Genomic DNA, 23,858 nt, shown 5'->3' with positions numbered 1-23,858 from the left:
TAAAGGGTACCGGGAACTCTTGAGTAGAGATGATAATCTTCAAAGTCCATCAAATTCTAGCCTACCTGGTCTCTATCTGATTTCCACTGGGGCTCTAAAGGGGCTCATTAGGGGGTCTAGTGTGCCTCTTTGGCCACACCCTGCGGTCGCGCCACAGAATCATGCATTGCTTATATCCCCAAGCCGACCGGTATAGATGACGTCAGTGGGCTGGCTAAAATGCTAGCAAATGGGGGACCTCGCTCTCAGGGCACTTCTCTGGACTCCTGTTCTCTGCCAGGTCACAGCTCTTTTCTTCTTGATTCTTGCAAACTTGCACGACAACTCTTATGTTTTGTGATTGGGTCTGTACGTATTTGTATTTATGAGAGTACTGACAACTTTTTAAAACTGCATGACTTTGTAAATGAATTATTTTTCGGGCCTCTGACACAGACAAACTAGCTGAAAGGCAGTCACTTTGGGGTCTTTTGACTGTCCCTAACTGTTGCTGTCAGTGGCGTAGCAAGGGTAAGTGGCACCCATGGCGGTGGCACCCCCTCCCCCACCCTATTCTCCACCCCTTGCTGCTTCCCGACTTCCCTGCCATGCGCGCACCCCCTTCCCCTGCACCTTTTTAGTTTTCTAGGTGAGAGCAACTGCAGGAACGTGCTGCCTGCATCGTGCTAGCTGTCCCTCTGACGTTGCTTCCTAGTTGTGGGGCCCAGATGTGACATCTGAGAGAGGCGACACTGACGCAGGCAGCAAGTTCGTAATGTTGCTCGCACAGGAAAAATTAAAGAGGTACCAGGGAAGGGAAGCGGCACAAGTGCACAGCAGGGGGGGTCGGGAAGGAAGGGGTGGAGATGAGGACAGGTGCCTGTACCCTTTACAAAGACCATGCCCTGGGAGGACCAACCCCCCCTCCCCCCCCCCCCACACACACACCCTCTTGCTACGCCAGTGGTTGCTGTTGACATTCCCATTTATGCTGTTTGTTGTCTTGGCTCTTGGCTCTGTTGTACCACTTTGACAGATCTGTCTCTTCTTATTATTCATTTTTGCAGCCCCCCCTCTGGAGAATCCTATTGGTTTCCTTTACCTTTTGCTTACTTTTCTTATATTAAAGGTAAGCTGCCGCCTTTTTATAAGCTCCTTTCAGTTTAACCCACTGTCCTTCCACTTCCTTTATCTCCTCCTACCCTACCAGCTCTTCCTTCGAGTATTTCTCCATTTTGCTGAAGTCTGCATGTTTGAACTCCGCAACTTTTGAGTCTGGTGTAGCTCTGATATCAAATGTTCACTGCAATGACCACCTGGGTATTAGACACACTCACTCCATTCATGAGTATTAAATCCACCAACAAGCCGTGTCTGTGGTGGGTTCCCTCATGTAAACATGAACATCTGTCCAAGCAAACCCTTTGTAGGACGTGCACTTATCTTTATACTCCCTATCTAGTTTTGTAGATAGGATACTCCAATTTTTATCTATTTATTTAGTCCACCCAGAACGAGTTACAAGTTTAAATACACAGTAGAAGGTTTAGCAACAAGATTACAACTTCATATACAGCAGATAGACAGAACAACTAATCAAAAGGATGAAGAGCAGTAGTAGAAATTCCTATGTACATGTTTTGGGTACTGGGCCCAGTAACATGGCAAACAATGAGCAACAAGGATACAAATTCACATATAATATATTCAGAACAGCAGATTAAAGGGAAGAACAGCAGCAGAGGGATAATTCTTATGAACTGTATGCAGAGCAGAATACAAGATTTGGGGACTGAGCACAGTAGCATGGCAACCGATAGGCCCTATATGTAAAGCAATACATTTAAAGTAAAGGACAGATTTGGCATTTATAGTGTGGATACATGTAGTAGGGAGATAAGATCTTGCTTAGTTTCGTACCGAGTGTGTGCCTCGAGACTTAGTTCTGCCTGTAAGTCAAGTGGAGGGCACATTCATTGTGGCAGAATAATTTTGCTGAGGTAGAAATAGAGGTTAAGGGTGTGTGGTTTATTTACTGAGCTTTCTTCCTGTTGACACATGGGTCAATATTCAGCTGCTCTGTACAGCAATTTGTAAAAGTATCTGTCAAAGCAGTCAAAATATCCAGATGGTCAGCGCAGAATATCTGAATAATATGGTCAGCATTGGAATTTATTCTGCTAGCAGGGATATTAATCCTGCTGTCTCCCTAATTCCCTACTTGTCCTGTTTTCTGCTTTATTTATTTATTTAATTTTCTATACCGTCCTCCCAGGGGAGCTCAGAACAGTTTACATGCATTTATTCAGGTACTCAAGCAGTTTTCCCTCTCTGTCCCGGCAGGCTCACAATCTATCTAATGTACCTGGGGCAATGGGAGGATTAAGTGACTTGCCCAGGGTCACAAGGATTAGCCGGGGTTTGAATCCACAACCTCAGGGTGCTGAGGCTGTAGCTTTAACCACTGTGCCACACTGTGAAGACACAGTCCCTGCTCTGTAGAACTTACAATGTTTAATATACAGCGCTGCGTACTTCTAGTAGCGCTATAGAAATGATAAAGTGTAGTAACAGGCTGATGCTCAGAATTCCTGCGCTGTTCTCTACAGTGGAGGAGAATACCACGGAATCAGCGCTGAAAAATAACTTCTCAGTTTTCAACACTAATAGCTGAAAAAATTGGTCTCGTCGATTCAGCGCCCCCCACCCCGGTGAGACCTGACATACCTAATGTGACCATTTATTTTTTCATCAAAACGGGACATCTATTAATATTCAGCCCCGCCCCCAATCCCACCCTAGCCCCACCCCCAGCTCCGTCCCCAATTTCTTCCATTCATTTTCATGTACACACAATATCTTATTAATTCATAATGGTAAACATAAAATATTTTAAAAACCCACAAAGCACACTATGCAGAGAAAATGTTAATTATCATTTATGAGTTTCAGGATTTTTTCAAAGACGTCAAGGCAGATTGCTTTAAAATATGCAATGTCACCTCAGTAACTATAGAAAAATATAGTGCAAAATATAGACAGCAGATATAAATTCTCAAAACAGATACATTTTGATCACTAAATTGATAATAAAATCATTTTTCCTACCTTTGTTGTCTGGTGATTTCATGAGTCTCTGGTTGCATTTCCTTCTGACTGTGCAATCTTTCTTTTGCATCCAACATTTCTTTCACAATCCACCCCCATCCCCTTTGGGTCCAGGTCTCTCTCTGTTTTCCCTCTGTTACCCTCTCCAGATCCAGTGTCAGTTCTCCTTTCTACCTTTGTTCCAGGTCTCCCTCTCTCTCCCCTTCTGTCTGAACTTCCCCTAGTCCTGCATCTGCCTCCTGTCTTTCCCCTTTCGTCCAGGCCTTTTTCTCTGTAGTCTTTCTAATGTGCTGACAACCCCCCCCCCCCTTTCTCTGCCTCTTTCTCTCCTTCCTCACTCCTTCCCTCCCAGCAGATTTTAGCATATCTCTCTCCTCCTTTTTTCCCCTCAGATCTAGTATCTGTCCCCTTCCTCTTTTTCTCCTCCCAGGTCTGGTATCTGTCTCCTCTCCTTCCCCCCTGCTCTGGCATCTCTTTCTCCGCTCCCTTCCTCCTGTTCTTCCCTGGTCTTCCTTCTCAATTTATTTTCTGCCTCTGTCTAAATTCTTTTTTACTATTCAGTACTCAATTTCCCTCTTTCACTGTGTCTACCTATAGCTTGCCACCTCTTTCCCTCACCCCTTCCAGTAACTAACTCTATCCTCTTCCCTCAATCCTGCATGTGCCCTTTTTTCTTTCTCCTCCCCACTTCTTCCAGCATCTGCTCCCCCTGTCCCTCACACTTCCATTCAGCGGCTGTCCCTCCTCTCCCCCACACTTCCATTCAGTGTCTGTTTCCATCTCTCTACCCCTTCCATCTACTGTTCACCTTCTGTCTTGCCCCTTCTGTTCACTGCCCTCTCTGCTCTTTCCATCCAGTGTCTGCCCTCTCTCTCTCTTCCATATGGCATCTTCCCTCTTTCTATGCTCCTTCCATAAACTATCTATCCTGTGCCCCTTCTCTCTTTTGTACATGATTGATTTCAGCTCTGTCACCTCTCCATTTTTCTCTCTCTATGCTCTCTCTATGCTCATCCCCCTCCCCTATGCTCTGGCATCTCTCTCTTCTCCTTTCTTTCCTTCCCACCGCACGGTCTGGCATCATCTCTTCCCTGATTCCTTGGCATCTCTCTTCTTTCCTTTTCTTCCATCTCTCCCTCCCCCTCCATGCTCTGACATCTCCTCCTTCCTTTTCCCTTGGTCTGGCATACCTTCCTCCTTCCTTTCATACCCTGGCATCTCTTCCCTTCAAGCCCTGGCATCTCCTTTCATTCCCTCCCTCATCTTCCTTCTCCTTCCGGTTGGGTACAGCAACACTCTCCCCAATTCTCTTCCCCTCTGCTCCCTTTCTTCCTTCTGTCACCCAAGGCCTAGTGTCCTGAACTTCATCGGGCAGCAGCAGCAGCACTCACAATTCATTGCTGTTGCCGGCTTCAGGCCTTTCTCTCTACACAGGGGGATGGGAGGGATAGAAAGATGCTGCACAAGGGAATGGGTGAGAGGGAAGGAAAGACGCTGCACATGGGGTGGGGAGAGAAAGGAAAAAGGAAGAATTGGGGTAGAGGAGGGAATGGGAGAGATAATTATTGTACATGGAAAAAAATAAGACATTCCCCGAAAATAAGCCCTAATTCATTTTTTGGACCCCAAATTAAATATAAGATATTGTCTTATTTTCGGGGAAACACAATATTAGTGTTGAGCATTGGAAAATTATTTTTTGGTGAGGAGGAACCTGCCTGGTTCATGCACACAAATCCTGTGCAGTAAGCAAAGCTCTTGTGCATATGCCTTGTCAAACTGGGGAACAGGAAGAGTACAGTCACTCCCATAATGCACTTGTCAGCCTGTCAGATGGCTCCGGAAAACTCCTTTTCAGGGCTAAACATTCAACTTCTATCCAATCCCTAAGGACAGGTTTTACAAACAGGTACTGTCAATGTAGTTTTTGTACTCGTATATTTTATTAAAGGGAACTTCACACTTGTGGGTTGCGGGGGTTTTGTTGTTTTGGGGTTTTTTTTTTTGCAACCACATGGCTGGAAAGCTCATTGAAAGCTCTTCTCTCAAGCTCTTTCGCTGAGAGAAAAACCCCATCAAGGCAACTCTGATGCATCATGTTCCTTGGAAATCCTGTCCTAACACCAGCTCCAAGCTGGCATTAGGTTTCCAGTGGTAAGGTTAGTGCTTGATTTGTACGTTGTTTGTGAGCATCAGGAAGGAATACTAAGCACCTCATTTATGTTTATTAAAATTCTTTATATACTGCTTAAACAGGATCAAAGCGGTTAACATAATAAACAAGTTAAAATAGTGAAAAGAACTCCATTAAAAATAGGAAAGGAAAGAACAAAGAAAATAAAATCACTCACAAATCTATATAGCATAAAATAAGTCGTGCATACTTTATAATACATCTATACAATCCATATATGTAGAGCATTGCATGCAGTCTATCGCCAGTGCTTATCTGTTGCTAAGTGCCTCTAGCGCTAGCATTAGGTTCTGAGTATTGGCCTATAGATCATTTAGGACAGCCTCTTTTATTGCCTTAAGTTATCTGCATTAGAGAATGACACGGGGACAAGTTTTTCCCTGTCCCCACGGGTTTTGTCGCTGTCCCTGTCCCATTCCTGTAAGCTCTGCCTTAACCATACAAACCTCAAACACTTATGATTTTAAAGTGTTTGAGGCTTGTGCAGATGAGGACAGAGCTTGCGGGAAGGGGGCAGGGACAGGAAAAGAGCTCACGGCAATGGGAAAATTAGTTCCTGCGTGGACGGTGAACAATTTGTCCCCGTGTCATTCTCTAATCTGCATGTGTGTTCTGATACTTGTCTTAAGTTCTCTATAGCACGTGTGTTATTGATCTTGAAGACTTCTGTGTACGTATCTTGTAACCTGTTCTGGGCTCTGGAGAGTACGGGCTATAAAGCCAAATAAAATAAAAAATGAATCCCTGTTCTACAGGATTGCCCAAGGTCTTCTTATGCTCTTCCAGGGTCATCTTATGCACTATCCAGTTGCTATGGATTCAGAATTGAAAGAAGGAGCACCCATTCTTATTGGAAGGGGTAGGCAAGATGATTGCCAATGGTGATGCCAGTCTGGGACAGGGGGAAGGGAACATGTCATCACATATCCCATCGGAGAGGAAATTTTCCCAGTGCATCAGTGTACTATTTAGCCTGGTGGTCCTGGGGACTGCCATATGCTTTTCCAAAAGTGATCACATTTTTTTAAACTTAATAAACACAAGGAATTTTTGTGGATGCTTTTCTTCGGAGAATCTTTTGTAGTACAAAGTGCATGACAGCGGTTTGGAAAACCACACTGCAATCAAGCCCTAGGGAGACAAGACGCCCATTGACCTCAATTTAGGTAAATGTTCACTCTTCAGGAGAGAGGTGATGTCAGCGCTAGACAAACAGCCACTCCCTACTCAACCATGTCTGCCAGAGCTTCAGCACTGTGACTGAAAAGTGCCTTAAGGAAGAACGGAAGCAAGGAGAGGGAGTATTACTATAATGATGAAATCCAGAACTGTATAACTTAACAAGGGATATCTTAAATTAAATAGCAGAACTTTCAGCTTAATATTTAAAAGCACCTGCTACAGGTTAAGTGCCAATAACTTGGGTCAGTCATTAATTTTCAGCAGTATTATCTGGATAATGCTGCTGAAAAATCATCACAGACCACCCCAGCCCTAAAAGAATAGTGCCAGGGCAGTCTGTGAGTGGAGCGATAGCAGACCTGCCAAGTCTCCCGCTTTCAGTAGGAGACTTCTGCTTTTGTTGGCCATCTCCTGCGGTTCTGCTGAGGAGCCAGAATCTCCTGCTGAGCAGCCTCTCCTCCAGCAGCAGCAGCAGAAGAGGACTTCCTAAAACATTATCTCCTGCTACCTGCTAGTTTTTTTATACCTGGGGCAATGGAGTGCCAAGTAACCTGCCCAGGGTCACAAGAAGGCTACAGTGGGTGCTTTAGGGTGAGGAGGTTATGAGTTAAAAGCAACCTCGAAAAGATGGACCTTTAGTCTGGACTTGAATATTGCTAGGGACAGGGCTTGACATACCGACTCAGGTAGTCTGTTCTAGGCGTATGGCACAGAAAGCATAAAGGGATGTAACCTGGAGTTAGTAGTGGAGGAGAAGGGCACAGATAAGAGAGGCTTGCACATTGAACAGAGTTCCCGGGAAGGAGTATAGGAAGAGATAAAGGAGGAGAGCTATCAAGGAACTGCGGAGTGAATGCACTTGTAGGTCAATAAGAGGAGTTTGAATTGTATGTGGAGGCAGATAGGGAGCTTGGGGAGGGAGTAATGTGAGCATAGCAACTCTGGCAGAATATAAGTCATGCAGCAGCATTTTGAACAGATTGAAGGGAAGAAAAGTATTTAAATGGGAGAAGAGTGAGGAGCAAGTTGCAGTAATCTGTTGCAGTAGTCTAGGCAAGAGGTGATAAGGGTGTGGATAAGGGTTTTGTAAGTGCGCTCAGAGATGAAAGGTTAGATTTTGGCAGACTGGTGGATATGTGCAGAGGAGAAGAGAGAGGAGTCAAAGATGACCCCAAGGTTGCGAGCTGATGAGACAGGGAGGATGACAATGTTATCCACTGAGATAATGAGTGTAGGGAGAGGAAAATGTAGTTTGGACATAAGGATAAGTAGCTCAGACTTGGCCATGTTCTGTTTCAAGTGGCGGCAAGACATCCAGGCAGCGATGTTGGACAAGCAGGATGAGACCTGGGCATGGATTCCTGCAGAGATTTCTGGTGTAGAGAGGAAGATTTTGGAGTCGTCAGCATAGAGGTGATAATGAAAACCATGGAAGGAGATCAGAGCACCAAGGGAATAAGTATAGATGGAAAAAAAGAAGAGGTCCCAGGACAGAGCCCTGAGGAACCTTGACTGAAAGTGGGATATCAGAGGAGGAGGATCCATCTCTGCATCCAATAAAGGTGCAATGTGAGAGATAAGAAGAGAACCAAGAAAGAACAGGTCCCTGAAATCCAAGTGAACATAAGAATTGCTGCTGCTGGGTCAGACCAGTGGTCCATCGTGCCCAGCAGTCCGCTCCCGCAGCGGCCCTTACGTCAAAGACCAGTGCCCTAACTGAGAGTAGCCTTACCTGCTTACGTTCTGGTTCAGCAGGAACTTGTCTAACTTTGTCTTGAATCCCTGGAGGGTGAAGACAGCGTATCAAGGAGAAGATGGTGGCCTACAGTGTCAGAAGCAGTGGATAGATCAAGAAGGATGAGGACCTAATAGAAGCCTTTGAACTTGGCCAGGAACAGGTCATTGGAGACTTTAGCAAGGGCAGTTTCCAAGAAATGCAGGGCACGAAAGCCCAATTGGAGAAGGTCAAGAATAGCTAGGGATGACAGGAAGTCTAGGCAATGACGGTGAATAGCACATTCAAGTTGCTTAGATAAGAAGGGGAGGAGGAAGATGGGGGTGATAATTGGAAGGGCATGTGGAGTCCAGTGAGGGTTTTTTGAGGAGAGGCGTAATGGCATGTTTGAAGGCATCAGGAACAGTTGCTGTGGAAAGCGATAGATTGAAGATATGACAGATAGAAGGGATGACAGTCGGAGAGATAGCACTAAGTAGATAGGTGGGAATAGGATCAGAGGAGAAAATTGTGGGTGTGAAGCATTGATTTCAGAAAAGGCAAGATGATTGTTAGGATGGACCGGGGCAGGGAGAGGAGGAGGTGACCTAATTGAGAACCCAAAGTTAATTTTGTAAACCTTGTCTTGGAAGTACTCAGCCATCATTTGGGGGGAGGAGGGGCAGCCCTCTCACTACTGCGCCCTCAAAGCTGCCTTTCAAAATGGCTGCCATGACCTCTCGTAGTAGCTCACAGTACCCACATAAGCCCTGGCAGCCTCCATTGAGTAAATTAGCCCTTGATAGTGCCATTGACCAGACATAACCTGCCTTTGGGGCTAATCTAACCGGTGACAGTCGGTGTTTAAAAAAAAAAATGCTGACTGCTGATGGTTGATATCACCAGAGGGTTCTCAATATAAATATAGTAAACTTTGGTTTGCGAGCATAATTTGTTCCAGAAGCATGCTTGTAATCCAAAGCACTTGGATATCAAAGCAAATTTCCCCATAGGAAACAATGGAAACTCAGACGATTTGTTCCACATCCCAAAAACTTTAATACAAAATACTATGCGTACTCGTATTGCAAGACCTTGCTCATTTAGAACAGTCACTACACTCTTGCAGTGTCAGAGAGAAAAGAACCACCGGCTCAGTTGTGATGTGTGTATACTCTATGTACTTGTATTGCAAGACCTTGCTTGTATATCAAGTTAAAATTTAATCAAATGTTTTGCTTGTCTTGCAAACCAAGTTACTTTCAATCCAAGGTTCTACTATACTTTGGTAGAAAGGTGGGAGGGGGAGATATGATAGCGGCATTTAAATACCTCTGTCGCATAAATGCTCAAGAGGTGGGCTTCTTCCAATTGAAAGGAAGCTCTGAAATGAGGGGGCATAAGATGATTGTGAAAGGGGACAGTAGAACAGATCCGTGCTAATGGTTGTTTGCACACCCTTTCCCACATTGAGCCTTGGGTGAACACTTCACATTTGTGCCAGTCATTAATTTTCAACTACTCAGAAGATTCACCAGAGCTATGGCCTCTGGGATCAAAGGCTAAAGACTGAGGATCAGGCAAAATGCGGGGAGGGGAGGGGGGGGAGGGAAGAATGAAAGAGAGCCTACAGATCAGCTGTCATACAGTTTTGAAATTGCCTATGATTTTTTATTTCTTGCAGTTTCTGGAAGTCATTCCACAGAAAAAATTATGAAAGCAAAATCCTTGTACAAACAAAATAATGAGGGACTTGTGTCTGATCTTTACATGTATTCTTTGCAAGCAAAAGTCGCATGTAGTTATCGTACAAGATTTTGCTTGTACCAGTTTCTTCTGTGTTGTTCCCCAGCACCCCCTCCCCACACATAAAGTTGCTGAAAATTAAATACTTTGCCAGAAGATGGTGCAAGCAGGCTTAAAATACTCATTTATTAACCTAATCTGCCTTTGCTTAAATCTTGACCCACAGAACTAGGATACTCTATCAGTCCTCAATGCACCATAGTAATGCATCTGTTACTAGATTATATGCCAAGTGTCATCCAGGTAAATAAACATAAGAGTAATCAGTTAGCTTAGCAGGGTTTAAAAAGGTTTGGATAATTTCCTAAAATAGAAGTCCATAGACCGTTATTGAGATGGCTTGGGGAAATCCACTGCTTATTCCTAAGATAAGCAGCATAAAATCTGTTTTGGTACTTGTGACCTGGGTTGGCCACTATTGGAAACAGGATACTGAGCTTGATGGACCTTCAGTCTGTTCTGGTATGGCAATTCATATATTCTTAATAATTAGCCTGTGGCTTGTAAGTCACTCTCAGCCATGGGCTGAATGAACACTGGATATTCAATGGCAGAGTATATGTGGGTCACAGCACTGAATATCCAGGTATGACTGCCGATCTGGAAGTTAATTGGGCACCGGTCGATATTCAGATTGGTGACCAGTTAACTTGGTGCATAAAGTTAGGACAGCCTTTTTACTAATTTGTGGCTCCATCCAAACTTTGTTCCCTAGCTAGTTAGGGAATTGCTTGTTAGAACCCAGGGGCATAACTACCTTTGAGCGAATCCGGTAAAATGACCAGGGCTGCCCAATGGTAGGGGCCACCTGCAACTGAACCCTCCCTTCCATGTACCCAGGTCTGGCACCTCTTCCCTCCTCCTTGCCCAGTTGTTTACTCACCTGTTGGTTCCTTCAGACACTACAGCAGCAGAGACAGCGCTAAAGGCCTCCTCTATGGCTGGTGGGGTCTTTCCTCTGCCACGTCCTACCACACTGTTGCAATTTTATTTATTTATTTTAAACATTTATATATTGTCTACAACTAGGCATGAACATAAAAATTTAGGAATAAACATCACAAAGCAAAATCCTAAAAACAACTACTCTTAAAATAACCCACTGTGTCACTGTAGGTGGGACATGGCAGAGGAAAGGCCCCTTTCTGCCATTAGCGCTGACTCTGCTGCTGTAGCATCTGGAGGACCTGGTGGGCGAGTAAGCAGCTGAACGTAGGGGGCGGGATAGTAGGTGCCGGATCTGAGCATGGGGAAAGGGAAAGATGACGGACCCGGGGGGAGGGGGGAGCATGCAGGGGGACCCATCTTGGTCCTCAAGCCCAGGGCCCACTGAGTCCCAGCTATGCCAATATTCAGTGACATGACCCACTGAATATTGGGGCGGATCAGTTCAACAGGGTCTAACCAGGCAGGATCCACTCCTACCCAATTAAACACCTTTGAATTTCTACCTCATAATTTTTATATGCCATTTTAACCTATAGCTCAGAATGGTTCACAATTAAAAAAAAGTGGCAAAACTAACCAAGAATACTTCCACCAGTCCTGTAGTCGCAATTGAAAAAATCAAAATAAAACAATTAGCTGTTCTCTCAGGCCTTTAATGGAAGATGCAATTAACTTGCTGGTTGCTCACACACACTTACTTATCCATCTTACCTGAGATTATCCCCTCCCCCTATGAGCATCAGAGCTGTTACCGCCGCGGCCAGCACTAAAAACCGCACTACAGTTTTGTAAAAAAAAAAAAAAAAAGGGGGGTATATTAATGCACCCTTCTGACTTCATGTGCAACTTTATTTAAATTGTTCCCCTTATTTTCTCTAACTCCTGTTATTCTGTCTTATCTATGTGTTTCACCTTTGCTTACACCCTGTGTTGTCCATTAAGATGTTTGATTAGTTATTGGGCTCCTTTTATCAAGGTGCGCTACGGGGGTTAGCGCGTCGGACATTTCATCACGCGCTAACCCCCGCGGCAAGCCAAAAACCTAACGCCTCGTCAAAGGAGGCATTAGCAACTATCGCGGAAGGCGGTATTCCGCGCAATAACCGCCTACCGCACCTTGATAAAAGGAGTCCATTGTGTTGACACTAATGTAGCACACTATGCCACACTTTCTACTGTTATTTGAATATTTTTACTGCTGTAATTGTCCATTGCCTGTGTTCAACTTATTCTCGCTGTACACCGCCTTGGGTGAATTTTTCTAAAAAGGCAGTAAATACATTCTCATGAATAAAATAAAGAAATAACTCACTGAAAGTGGTTTGGTTTGTGTTAAATGATTTTCCAAAAATTAAGAATCTTTCTCACGTCTTAGGGCTCCTTTTACTAAGGTGTACTAGTGTTTTTAGCGTGCGCTAAATGAAAAATACTAACGCAAGCTCTATGGAGGCATTAGCGTTTAGCGCGTGCGGTATTGTAGCGTGCACTAAAACCGCTAGCACACCTTAGTAAAAGGAGCCTTTAATGTGGCAGCGAGGAATTCCATAAACCTGGAAATGCTGAACTACAAAGTTTCTTGTGGGTTGACATTAGTTGAGTTAAAGAGGCTGCAGGAAGCTCAGAAATGATGCTGGGTTTATGCAAAGAACACAGGAAGACATTGACATTAAGTAGACAGAAGATATATTTTTTATCATTTATTTTGCTGTATACATAAGTAGATAGCCAAAGCTGGAGAACTTACTCTGAACAGCTTATGGTCTATTAATTTACATCACGGCATCTTGTAAATGCTAAAAATCTATTCCTTTTCTTTCTAGAAGTATAAAGTGCCCTTCAAGCATGCTAAATACTTTACCTGTTTGCACTTGTCCTCTGCTGCCTTTTTGTCAGCCTCCGCCTGTTCTGCTCTGTCGATAGCATTCTCCTTATCCAGCTTCAACATCTGCATCTTTTTTTTAATAGCCTCCATTTTTGCTGTGCTGAGAGGAAAGCCCCAGAGGTGTTCTGAAAGAAGTGTAGCTGACAGAGGCAGAGCAGGGAAGTGTGTTCAAGTCCTCTGAGAGAGCTTTAAACTCCCAAACAGCCTTCACTGGATAGTATGGAGACAGCACAAGTCCCTACTGGCCTCCAGGTCTTCCACTCATGCCTTTCTGATAATAAGTTGGACTGCATTCACCAGAGGAATCTTCAACACTCAGCCAATCTCCTTATTTGGATTTCTGCATTGGCTGCTTTTTTTTTTTTTTAACTGGAAATAAAAAAGATCCCTTTCCATTTTTAACCTCCTGACAAAGTCAGAAGTGTTGACATATGAATGCTTGCTTGAAACAAGCTTATTAATGACGTAAGGCAGAGTTACCAAGAAGTTAATTCACAGGTTTCTGCAGATAATTTGCTGGGTTCCTTTTATAATGCGCAGGGAAAGAATGATCCGGGGATTAAGATAAACAGAGACATTGTATTCAAATGAAGTTCTGTAGTTGCTTAATTAAAAGCTGATGCCCCCTTAATATCTTTTCAAGATCCACAATTGCGTATTCCCACGGGATAAGGGAATAGATTTGCTTATTGTCAAGTCAAACATTATATAAAATCGCTAGACCCAATACTATAAGCTCTCATTTAGGGGTAAAACACACTAACCAATATTCAGCACTATTTAGCTGGCTGGGAATAGCTCCTAGCCGGCTAAATATTGCTAAGCTGGCTAACCGCCAATTTGAAAGATGGCTATCTCCAGCTGAATATCCCGGTCAGCAGCTAGCCCAGTCACTGGCTATGTCATGCGACATAGCCTGTCAGCGTCAATATTCACTGGCTGACTGATTAAGTCTAGTGGTCAGATAGACCTGCCTTCTATTTGTGGCCCCTATGATTTAGCTGGTCAGTCGATGAATATCGGCTTGGCCAGTTATGCCATCTGTGGCTGAACTTAGACTATAAATTAAATGCTGATGGCCCTAGCATTGAAATTCAGACCATGGGAGGCAGCCTGGCCACCTCCTAAGGTCAGCAGTGAACCTGAAATTTTTGTAGAGAATGACATGGTGACAGAATTTGTCCCTGTGCATAACTGCAGGAAACCATCCTGTGTCATTCTTTAGTGTCTATCAACCTCAGTCCTTCTACACCAGCATTCTTCAATCCAAGGCTTGATGTTCAAGGGCTGTGCCCATTCATACTCTCTCCTTAAAGAATGCTACGGGGATGGTTTCCCACGGTTATCCGTGGGGACGGTGACAAATTCTGTTATTGTGTCATTCTCTACACAGGTTCACCGCCAACCTTAGAAGGTGGCTGGGCTGCCTCCCATGGTCTAAATATCATCCCTTTAGTGTTTTTTCAGTCTTTTAGGATGAAGTTTATTACATCTCAGAAGCCCATCATGTGGAGGAAAGCGTGGCGCTGAGGTTAGAGCTACAGGCTCAACACCCTGAGGTTGTGAGTTCAAACCCTGTGCTGCTCCCTGTGACCCTGGGCAAGTCACTTAATCCTCCACTGCCCCAGGTACATTAGATAGATTGTGAGCCCATCAGGACAGATAGGGAAAATGCTTGAAGTACCTGTATGTAAACCACTTTGAATGAGGTTGTATAACTACAAAAAGGCAGTACACAAGTTCCAAGCCCTTTCCCATAAAGTGCTGCAGCAATTGGATAGACCTAGGAATTATGGCAAGTTGAAAAGAAGATGGGAATGTAATTTGGGTTCCTTTTGGATAGGGGTATTCAAGGAATCCCAACATTAATATCTGGGGCAGATTACCTCTTTACTTAATCCAACCCTCTGAACCCACCTGCCCAATTAGAACCCTCAGATCTTCATGCCAAAATCACCTTGTTATTCCCTCCTTCTATGAAACATTCTTGACACCACCTGTTCCATTTTCGCAGTGCAAGGCCCTGAATTATGGAACACACTGCTGCCTCATCTTAGGCTCCAGACCTCTTTGATTAGTTTAAATAGGACCTTAAAACATTTATTTTCTCAGACACCAATACTTAATCTGTATTTGCCGCCCTTTCCAGATCTCTGTGGGAACTATGGAAGCAGAGTCTACCCTTTCTGTTCTGCCCTCCCCTCTTTCTTATCCAGCTTTGTAGTTCCGTTCTCTGCCCCACTGTCCTGTCTTGCTCACACACTCCTTCCCTTATAAAACTAGACTGTAAGCCACTTAGACAATTTCTTTGATAAGTGGGATATTAAATCCCAAAGAAATTTGGAAACTTGGAATACAGTATAGAATAATTCATAGGGACTGAACTTGGTCAATTCTTTAGAAATTTAGGGGCTCTTCTGCTAAACCGCGCTAGCGGTTTTAGCGCCAGGAGCCATGCTGAATGACCCGTGCTGCTCCTGGCGCTCATAAGAACTCTATGAGTGTTAGGAGCAGCGCGGACCATTCAGCGCAGCTCCCCGCGCTAAAACCACTAGCGCGGTTTAGTAGAAGAGTGAGTTAGTGTGTCGTGTGTCCTGAATGAAATTGATATAAAATGCTGTAAATATTTCCCACCACAAAACTTGCAGAAAACTGTAAAGACAAAAGTGTTATTTCAATTGCTCCGTTTGTTATTTTTCTTTTGTTTTCTAGGATATTTTAGGGCATTGGGAGGAGGGGTTCATTAAGCGTATAGGGCTAGGGTGAGGTTCTTTTGGGGGAGGTATAGGGTTGGGTGTGAGGGGATTACTACTGATTATTGCATTATATTATTCACTGTCCTTTTTAGGGGGATACTTAAATTTGAAAACTGGTGAATTTTTATAAGATTTGATCTTTGTTATATAAAGATTATCTTGCAATTTGTATGCTGATATATCTTGCACTATGAAGGAGCTCATTCAGCTTGCTCAGTTGTTCTATACATCGTTGTTTCCAGTTGTTATCCATAAGGTTCCCTAGTATATGACATACTTTTTTGACCCCTGAGGAAGATTGAATGTGTCTTCAAAACATGGACCTTGTTGGGTCCGGGTTCTCCAACCTTTCTGGATACAAACTATTTCATGTTCATTTTAATGTTTGTTTATTAAAGATGTGGAGGGGCATAATCAAAAGTCCGAGTCTGTTTTGGGCTTAAGTTGCTAGTCGCCCAAAGTCGGACATGGAAAAAGTCAATTTTCAAAAATACGTCCAATATATATATATAAAATCATCTAATTGTAAGTCCAGCCATCTGATAGTCCAGACCATTAAGTCATCTATCTTTACACCCCATTTTTGACCAAAAATTCATCCAAGTCAAAAACGCCTAAGTCATTTTTAGATACATCTAAAACCCAGTTCGATTATCGGCACTTGGACGACTTGTCTCACTGATCATCTAAGTGCTGATTTAGGCCAGTTTTTAGACGTATTTCTGTTTCGATTATGAGCCCCTTGGCATCTTGTACACCATTCCTGCAGTTTTTTTCCTTTGTTCCTTATGGATTGTGTTGTTCATCAATAAAAAGTTTTAAACTAAAAAGCTGACCTTCCATAATGGAAGTTCAAGGAAATTACTCCTCAGCCAAGTGGAAAGGTCCTAGCTGCACAGAGAGTTAAGGTCCATGCTCACACAGGTAGCTCTAAGGCTTGCATACCTGAAAGAGGAGCATATCCCTTCTGTGGCACCAATGATCCATTTCAGCTGAAAGGGGAAGAAGACAATATGGAAACAAAATTATAATAATGGCAGGCAGTCAAGCCAGTACCACTGAGTACTCTTGTGCTTGAGGACTATACTTTATTGGCTGTGAACTTCTGGAATTGTTAAGCATGAGTAGAAACCCAAGGAAATTGTATGCTCTGAGAGGTGAGAGGCTGATATGCATAGATGGGGAGAGGGACTTTGGGGTAATAGTGTCTGAAGATCTGAAGGCTACGAAACAGTGCAACAAAGCGGTGGCAGTAGTCAGAAGGATGCTGGGCTGTATAGATAGAGCCAAAACCAGCAGAAGAAAGGAGATGTTGATGTTCCACCTGGAGTACTGTTGATGCCCTTGTACAGATCATTGGTGAGGTTCCACCTGGAGTACTGTGTTCAGTTTTGGAGGCCGTATCTGGCCAAGGATGTAAAAAGACTTGAAGCGGTCCAGAGAAAAGTGCCAAAAGCTGTACAAAAAGAGGTTGGAAGACCTGAATATGTATACTCTAGAGGAGAGGAGGGACAGGGGAGATATGATACAGAGGTTTAAATACTTGAAAGGTATTAATATAGAAACAAATCTTTTCCAGAAAAAGGAAAAAAGGTAAAACTAGAGGGCATGAATTGAGGTTGTAGAGTGGCAGACTTAGGAGTAATGTTAGGAAATTATTTTTCACAGAGAGGGTAGTGGATGCCTGGAATGTCCTCCCGAGGGAGGTGGTGAAGATGAAAACAGTGACGGAATTTTAAAAAGGTTCGGGCAGTCACAGAGGATCTCTAATTAGAAAATGAATGGTATAAAACAAACTGAAGCCGGTACTAGGCGTCCCATATAAGGTGATTTGGTTTAGGATAAGCTGGAGAGGGCTTTGATAGAAGCTCCAGTGACAAGATGGCTAGGATAGGCTGGAGTGGGCTTCAATGCCAATTCCAGAAATGAGAACCTAAAGACTGTAAAAGGCAGATTTCTATGGTCTATTGCCCAGAAATATAAAAGAAAAGACAATTTAACCATGAATATATAATGAGTTGGGCAGACTGGATGGACCATTCGGGTCTTTATCTACTATCATTTGCTATGTTATTATGAAACATCTCCTGAAGGGTGCAGTGGTTTCACTTTGAAATCACTATGGGTATTTTGTATCTGTAGAGCACTGGTCTTGTTTTAGTGCAGAGAGAAAAATTAACACATGTGGAAGAGCAGTTATGAAAGGGCATCCAAGTCAGAATTGGAACACCCTACTCATAACGTCCAAAAGTCCATCTTGCAGCCATTTTCGAGCAGGAAATATGTCAGGGTTTCCTGTTCAAAAATACACGAGAACATCCAAAATGAACAGCCATTTTACAAACTGAAACTTCCAAATCATGAATGCCAAATATTCAGGAACAAGGACATCTGTCTGGCAGCATTTATACAGAAATAGCCACATAAACATTCTTATATCCGGTGTAGTGCTTGTCTAACAGTGGATTCATGTATGTAATACCCCCTATTTTATTGTTTTTTAATTTTTACCATTATATGATGTAAAGTGGTATAAGTTTATCAAGCATTAATAAAACTTGAAACTTGCAAAGCAGAGGATCAGCCTAATCATTAGTGCAGTGGACTGTAAACCAGGGCACTCAGATTCATATCCTCCTACAACTCTTATTTTAAATGCTGAGCCCCCCAGGAACAAGGAAATACCTACTCCACCTGACTGTATACCACCTCAATAGCCTTCAGGCTTGCAGGTTTCAAAAATATTTAGGTATAGTAGGTATATGTCTGTTTCTGGAGGGTTAGAGACTTTTTTTTAACTTTTTCATTAATTCACATACCTTTTATTAAGATTACTTTTTGATATGACCTTTTATTTATACAGTAGACTCTCAGCTAGCAAACATCAAGATTGATAGATGCCGGATAAATGTAGTTTCTGGTTGCTTGAGAGTTACTATTAAAAATAAGCCTAACTAATGCGATACCCCATACTATGCCATATCATAAACTGTTCCAGACAAACTACCGGACATGTGGTAGGCAAAGCGTGGGTGTACTCAGGTGTGGCGTGCCAAGATTATATTTAAATTTCTGCCTGAAATTGATTTTATTTTCATTTTTATTTAAAGTATTACAGTATTTTCTTTGATTTTTTTTTCTGGTTGCTTGAGTTCCGGTTAACAGAGAGTATTGTATGTATGCTTTTAATTAATTTATGTATCTGGATCAACAGCTGTTGCCTCTGATGCAGCCTTATTGGGTAAAATGTGGCCATGCTGGGTGCTTGTTTTAATAAATTGGCTACTTCTACACCTGCTGGTCTGCTTCAATTTTCTGCCCATGATGAATGTGCATGAGATAAAGTTGCATACAATGGAGGGTAGTGCATACATATTTCTTATGGATATCCTGAAAACCTGACTGACTGGATGTATCATGAGGTCTGGGTTGAGAACCTCTGTCTTAAAGGTTATACAGCTCCAGGTCTAGTGGGACCCAATGCCTTCTGAAAGTGGAAGAGGATACTGTCCACCAGAAGGCTGTGGGAACCCCTTCTAAATTTCTTTCCTGGGCCCCAACATATCCAACAGCAGCCCTGTACAACTCTGGAAACAAGAGTCAATCCACAGCATAGCAACTGAAATGGTACAGATTTTACAGTGTGGGCCATGAGAGGTAAGACTTAAGGGGGTTATGCGAGAAAGTAATTCTTCTTGAAACTTTGGTACATGGATGTACTGGTGCGACAATGCTATACGAGTGCAAGGGGACAGTGGGTAAATCTAGACATGTAGTACGCAGGGCCGGTGATAGGGGAGGGAAAACAGGGCAACTGCCCTGGGCCCCACAGCTCCAGGTGGTCCTGTGGTCTGGACATCTCTTCCCCTTGTCAGGCCATCTCCCTCCCTTCACGGTGCTTTTCCAAATCAAAGCTTCCTCTCTCAGAGGAGCCCTGATCCAGCAGCCAACCTCACAAGTTGCACACAGCTGCCCTGAAGTGTCTTCTCTAACAACTTCCTGTTTCCGCCTGAGTGGATCGTGGCAGAGGAGAAGCTTTGGGGCAGCCGTGTAGAACTTGTGAGAACGGCTGCAGTGTCAGGGCCTTTCTGAGAGAGAAAACTTTTTGGTCTGTGTTTTGTGTGGAAAGAAGTCATTTAAAGTTATTTTATGTGTGGAAATAATGGGAGATAGGGGTATTGGGGGGAGGGGAGTTATGTGTAGTAGTAATGGGAGGTGGGGATATTGGAGGGAGGGTGCAGAGAGGGCCCCCTCCTTAATAATTGCCCTGGACTCTAACCAGCATATCTAAAACCGGCCCTGGTAGTAAGGCTTACAGTATTGCTGTAGGTAAGCAGAATGGGCAGAGTACACGGATCTGGCAGTCTTTCTTCTGCTCTGTGTCCTGGAACATACTGTTACAGAGCTCAGAATTCCCAAGCTGAGTCATTGCTTGAGAAACTGCAGGAAGTTCAAAGAAAGCATGAGAGTTCATGGTTCATTCATCACAAAATGGAGACTTTTTATGAGCGTTGCTCATTCATTGCTGCTTGAGTGTTTTCTGTAGCAAGTAGGGCAGTGACACTGTTTCCTGGCCCGTAGGGCTGGTGTGCTACCGTTAATCCTGCAATCCAAGAATCAGCACTATTACACAATTGTAAACGTCCTCTTTGGAATGTCTAGAATTGCTCACAAAATTTGGTAAAAGCCGGTTAGAAGATAAATGTTCACACTTTTTAAAGAACTCAAAAAAAAAGTTTAATAACTTTAACAAAAACATAGAAGGTCCAATTCATTATGGGGTCCTTTTACGAAAGCGCACTAATCGATTTAGTGTGCACTAACGATTAGCGTGCACTAAGGGCCTGATTCTCTAAAAGTGCGTCCCGATTTTAGGCAGCTGTAGGCGTCCTACAGCTGTCTAATCAGCCAATCGGGATGCACGTTTAAAAAAAAAAATGCTCCCCAGGCAGGCCGCCTATATTGAAGGCGAGGCCCGCAAGACACCTAGGCCCTGATTGTGAATAGGACGCCCGGGAGAGGCGTCCTATTCAGAATCGGCCTAAACTAAACCCCGATTCTGTAACCGGCGTCCATGTTACAGACGCGGGTTAGAGAAACGGGTTAGATTAGACAGACCCGCTACACTTATCGCGGCAAGGGATCTCTCTGCCGCTATAAGTATAGCGGGCCGCGGCCCCATGACCAGAAGGGTGGCCAAACCCTCTGCCCGAAGACGCACCCCCCCACACACACTACCGACCGCCCCCCCCCCCGACACTACCGACCGCCTCCCGACATTACCGATCTCCCCCCCCAACAATATCTTTCGCTGGCAGGAGGGTGTCCAATCCCTCCTGCCCGAAGACGCACCCCCCCCCCGGCGCTAACAACCCCCAAACCTCCACTCCACCAAACCTGTTTTTAGATGGGTCTTGCACGTCTTGAGCCGGCAGGCATGCCTTGTCGAAATGAAGCGGGCCCGCCCCTTCCTGGCCCATCCCGCCGAAGCCTAAGGCCTGATTGGCCCAGGCTCTAGAAGCCTGGACCAATCAGGCCTTAGGCATAGCGGGTCCGCCCATCCCCACTAAGTCTAAGTTCTGTTTGGCCAATCAGGCCTTAGATTAAGTGGGGATGGGCGGACCCGCTATGCCGAAGGCCTGATTGGTCCAGGCTTCTAGAGCCTGGGCCAATCAGGCCTTAGGCTTCGGCGGGATGGGCCGGGAAGGGGCGGGCCCGCTTCATTTCGACGAGGCGTGCCTGCCGGCTCAAGACGTGCAAGACCCATCTAAGAACAAGTTTGGTGGAGTGGAGGTTTGGGGGTTGTTAGCGCCGGGGAGGGGGGTGCATCTTCGGGCAGGAGGGATTGGGCACCCTCCTGCCAGCTATCGATATTGTCGGGGGGGGAGATCGGTAGTGTCGGGGGGTGGTCGGTAGTGTCAGGGGGGGTGCGTCTTCGGGCAGAGGGTTTGGGCGATAAGTATAGCGGCCGCGTCTACTTACAATGTAGGCCAACATTTTGCTGGCCTACATTTTAAGCTTCTCCTCTACTAGGGAGACGCGTAGGGCCGCCTAGGTTCAGCCTAAGGCCCTTAGATGAGCTTAGGCATCTTGCGGGTCTCCCTAGGCTCCCGGAGGCGCCTTCAGGCTTGCCTGGGGAGCATTTTTTTTTTTTTTAAAACGTGCATCCCGATTGGCTGATTAGACAGCTGTAGGACGCCTACAGCTGCCTAAAATCGGGATGCACTTTGGAGAATCAGGGCCTAAATGCTGAGGCAACCATATAATGGGCGCCTTACCATTTAGCGCGGGCTAATTGTTAGCGTGCGCTAAATCGATTAGCACAAGCTACATCGGTTAAAGTGCCTTAGTAAAAGGACCCCTGTGTTTTTTACCACATTGAAACAGATGGACTGGTGCAGACAGCTGCTGCAGGCAAAAGTGTGTGGTTAGCAAGTAGTATGCACTCACACAACTGGGTAACAAAATGGAGGAACTGGAGAAAAATATTCAGATAAATCAAATAATATATCTCCAGTTAAAGTCTGCACTGGTAGCAAAAATGCTCAATAGCTTAACCCCTTCTCAACACTAGACTTCATTTTCAAGCAAAGAGAGCTAGATAGGGGAAAACGCTAGAGAATGACACGGTGGCATTTACCCGTGGCTAACCCGCCGAAATGGTGGAGGGGAAAAAGTGCTCACTGCGAGCATGGGAACAAGGCCATCCACCACCCCGTGGAGCGGTGAAAGGCCTTGTCTCCACAGTTAAGGGAGGGAAGGCGCGCAGTCACCGATTGCGCGCGGCCCCCTCCCTCCCTCCCTTCCTACAGCCAAATCTAATTCCCTCCCTCCCCCTTACCTTTACAGTGCTTTCGTAAAAAACTTACTGAAGCCGGCAAAGCCTGCCTGCCTGCAGTCGTGTGTGTGTGGGCGGAAGCTTCTCCTCTGACGCAACTTCCAGTCCAAGATTCAAGTAGGCGGTGCTGGGATCGCCTGGAAGAATTGGATGCGGGCAGGTATTGGGACATTGGATGATGTTATATCTAATGAGAAACTGCTTGATTTTTCACGGCTGCAATAATCATTTGGCATTCTAAAGTCTCAACAGTATAGGTGGTTGCAATTGAAACAGGCTATTCAGAATGTGTTCCCTGAATGGAAAAATTAAAAAAACTTATTTCAGCTTGCAGATCCTTTGCTACCAGACAGATCTAGTAGGGCATCAGGCCATCCAGTGATACAAATTGATTTCTGAATTTTTAAATAAGAAGCCAAAAAATAGTCTTAGAGATATTTGGAGCATCGAGATAAAACAGTATATTTCTGTGTCTCGTTGGCCACGAATTTGGATTTGGAGGCTGAAATGTACAGCGTCAGCATCTATGAGACAAACATGGTTATTTTTATTACATAGGATTTTTTGGACCCCAGTTCAGAACCACTCTATTATTTAAGCCTGCAGGAGCTAATGTATGCCATATAAAGATAAATCTCTGCTCCTGACTGGGCAAAAATTGACTAACATCCCCTGTCAAATCATAAGCTCGCCATAATACTGTGTATCTTAACTCCTCAATGTCATGGCCCCCATTAAGCCAATGGGTTACAATAGCGGCCGTCTGCCTCCTGCAACGAATGTTGCTCAAATGCTCCACAAGCCTGACTTTAATTACTCTTCTCGTGTGCCCTATATACATTTTATCGCAAGGGCACATGATAAAGTACACAACCACTTGCGAGGAGCAATCGGTTACAGTTTTCAAGATGTATCTTTTGCCCCCTGATTCAGGAATTATCACATTATCTGTCACCAACACACTGTTTAAATGTGTCAAATTAGGATAAAACTTGCATTGGAAAACTCGCACTGTAAGGATAACTATGGCAAATTGTAACCTGTATATTATGTAAATTAGTATTAGACCCCCTAATAGGTGTCAAGTTAGGATAAAAATTTGTATCGTAAATTTGTACCATAATTATGGCAAATCTAGTGCAAATCGTAACCTGTTATTATGGATGCTTAAACTGTAACCCAGGGGTAGGGAACTCCAGTCCATGAGAGCCGTATTCCAGTCGGGTTTTCAGGATTTCCCCAATGAATATGCATGAGATCTATTTGCATGCACTGCTTTCAATGCATATTCATTGGGGAAATCCTGAAAACCCGACTGGAATACAGCTCTTGAGGACCGGAGTTCCCTACCCCCGCTGTAACCCATTCTGAGCTCTTTGGGGAAAATGGGATAGAAAACAAATTCAATAAATAAATAAATAAACAGTAAAAAATCACGCCATTGAAATGAC

The 23,858-nt window shown here is 44.2% G+C and overlaps 1 protein-coding gene across 2 annotated transcripts in view; it reads right to left on the bottom strand.

Moving 5' to 3' along the window:
• Positions 1–13,088, bottom strand: part of LOC117365110 (tropomyosin alpha-1 chain) — a 175,562-nt gene extending 162,474 nt beyond the window's left edge. For both annotated transcript variants that reach the window (XM_033955079.1, XM_033955078.1), the window contains exon 1: positions 12,790–13,088. In XM_033955079.1, the coding sequence (XP_033810970.1) occupies positions 12,790–12,903 (114 nt within the window). In that variant the 5' untranslated portion in view covers positions 12,904–13,088. The remainder of the gene's footprint in view (positions 1–12,789) is intronic.
• Positions 13,089–23,858: the final 10,770 nt, after the last annotated feature.

The sequence above is a fragment of the Geotrypetes seraphini genome, chromosome 8, assembly GCF_902459505.1.
Source record: "Geotrypetes seraphini chromosome 8, aGeoSer1.1, whole genome shotgun sequence".
In the NCBI taxonomy this organism is placed as follows: Eukaryota; Metazoa; Chordata; class Amphibia; order Gymnophiona; family Dermophiidae; genus Geotrypetes; species Geotrypetes seraphini.
The sequence above is the reverse complement of the archived record's forward strand: the minus strand, read 5'-3'. Positions and strand labels throughout refer to the sequence as shown.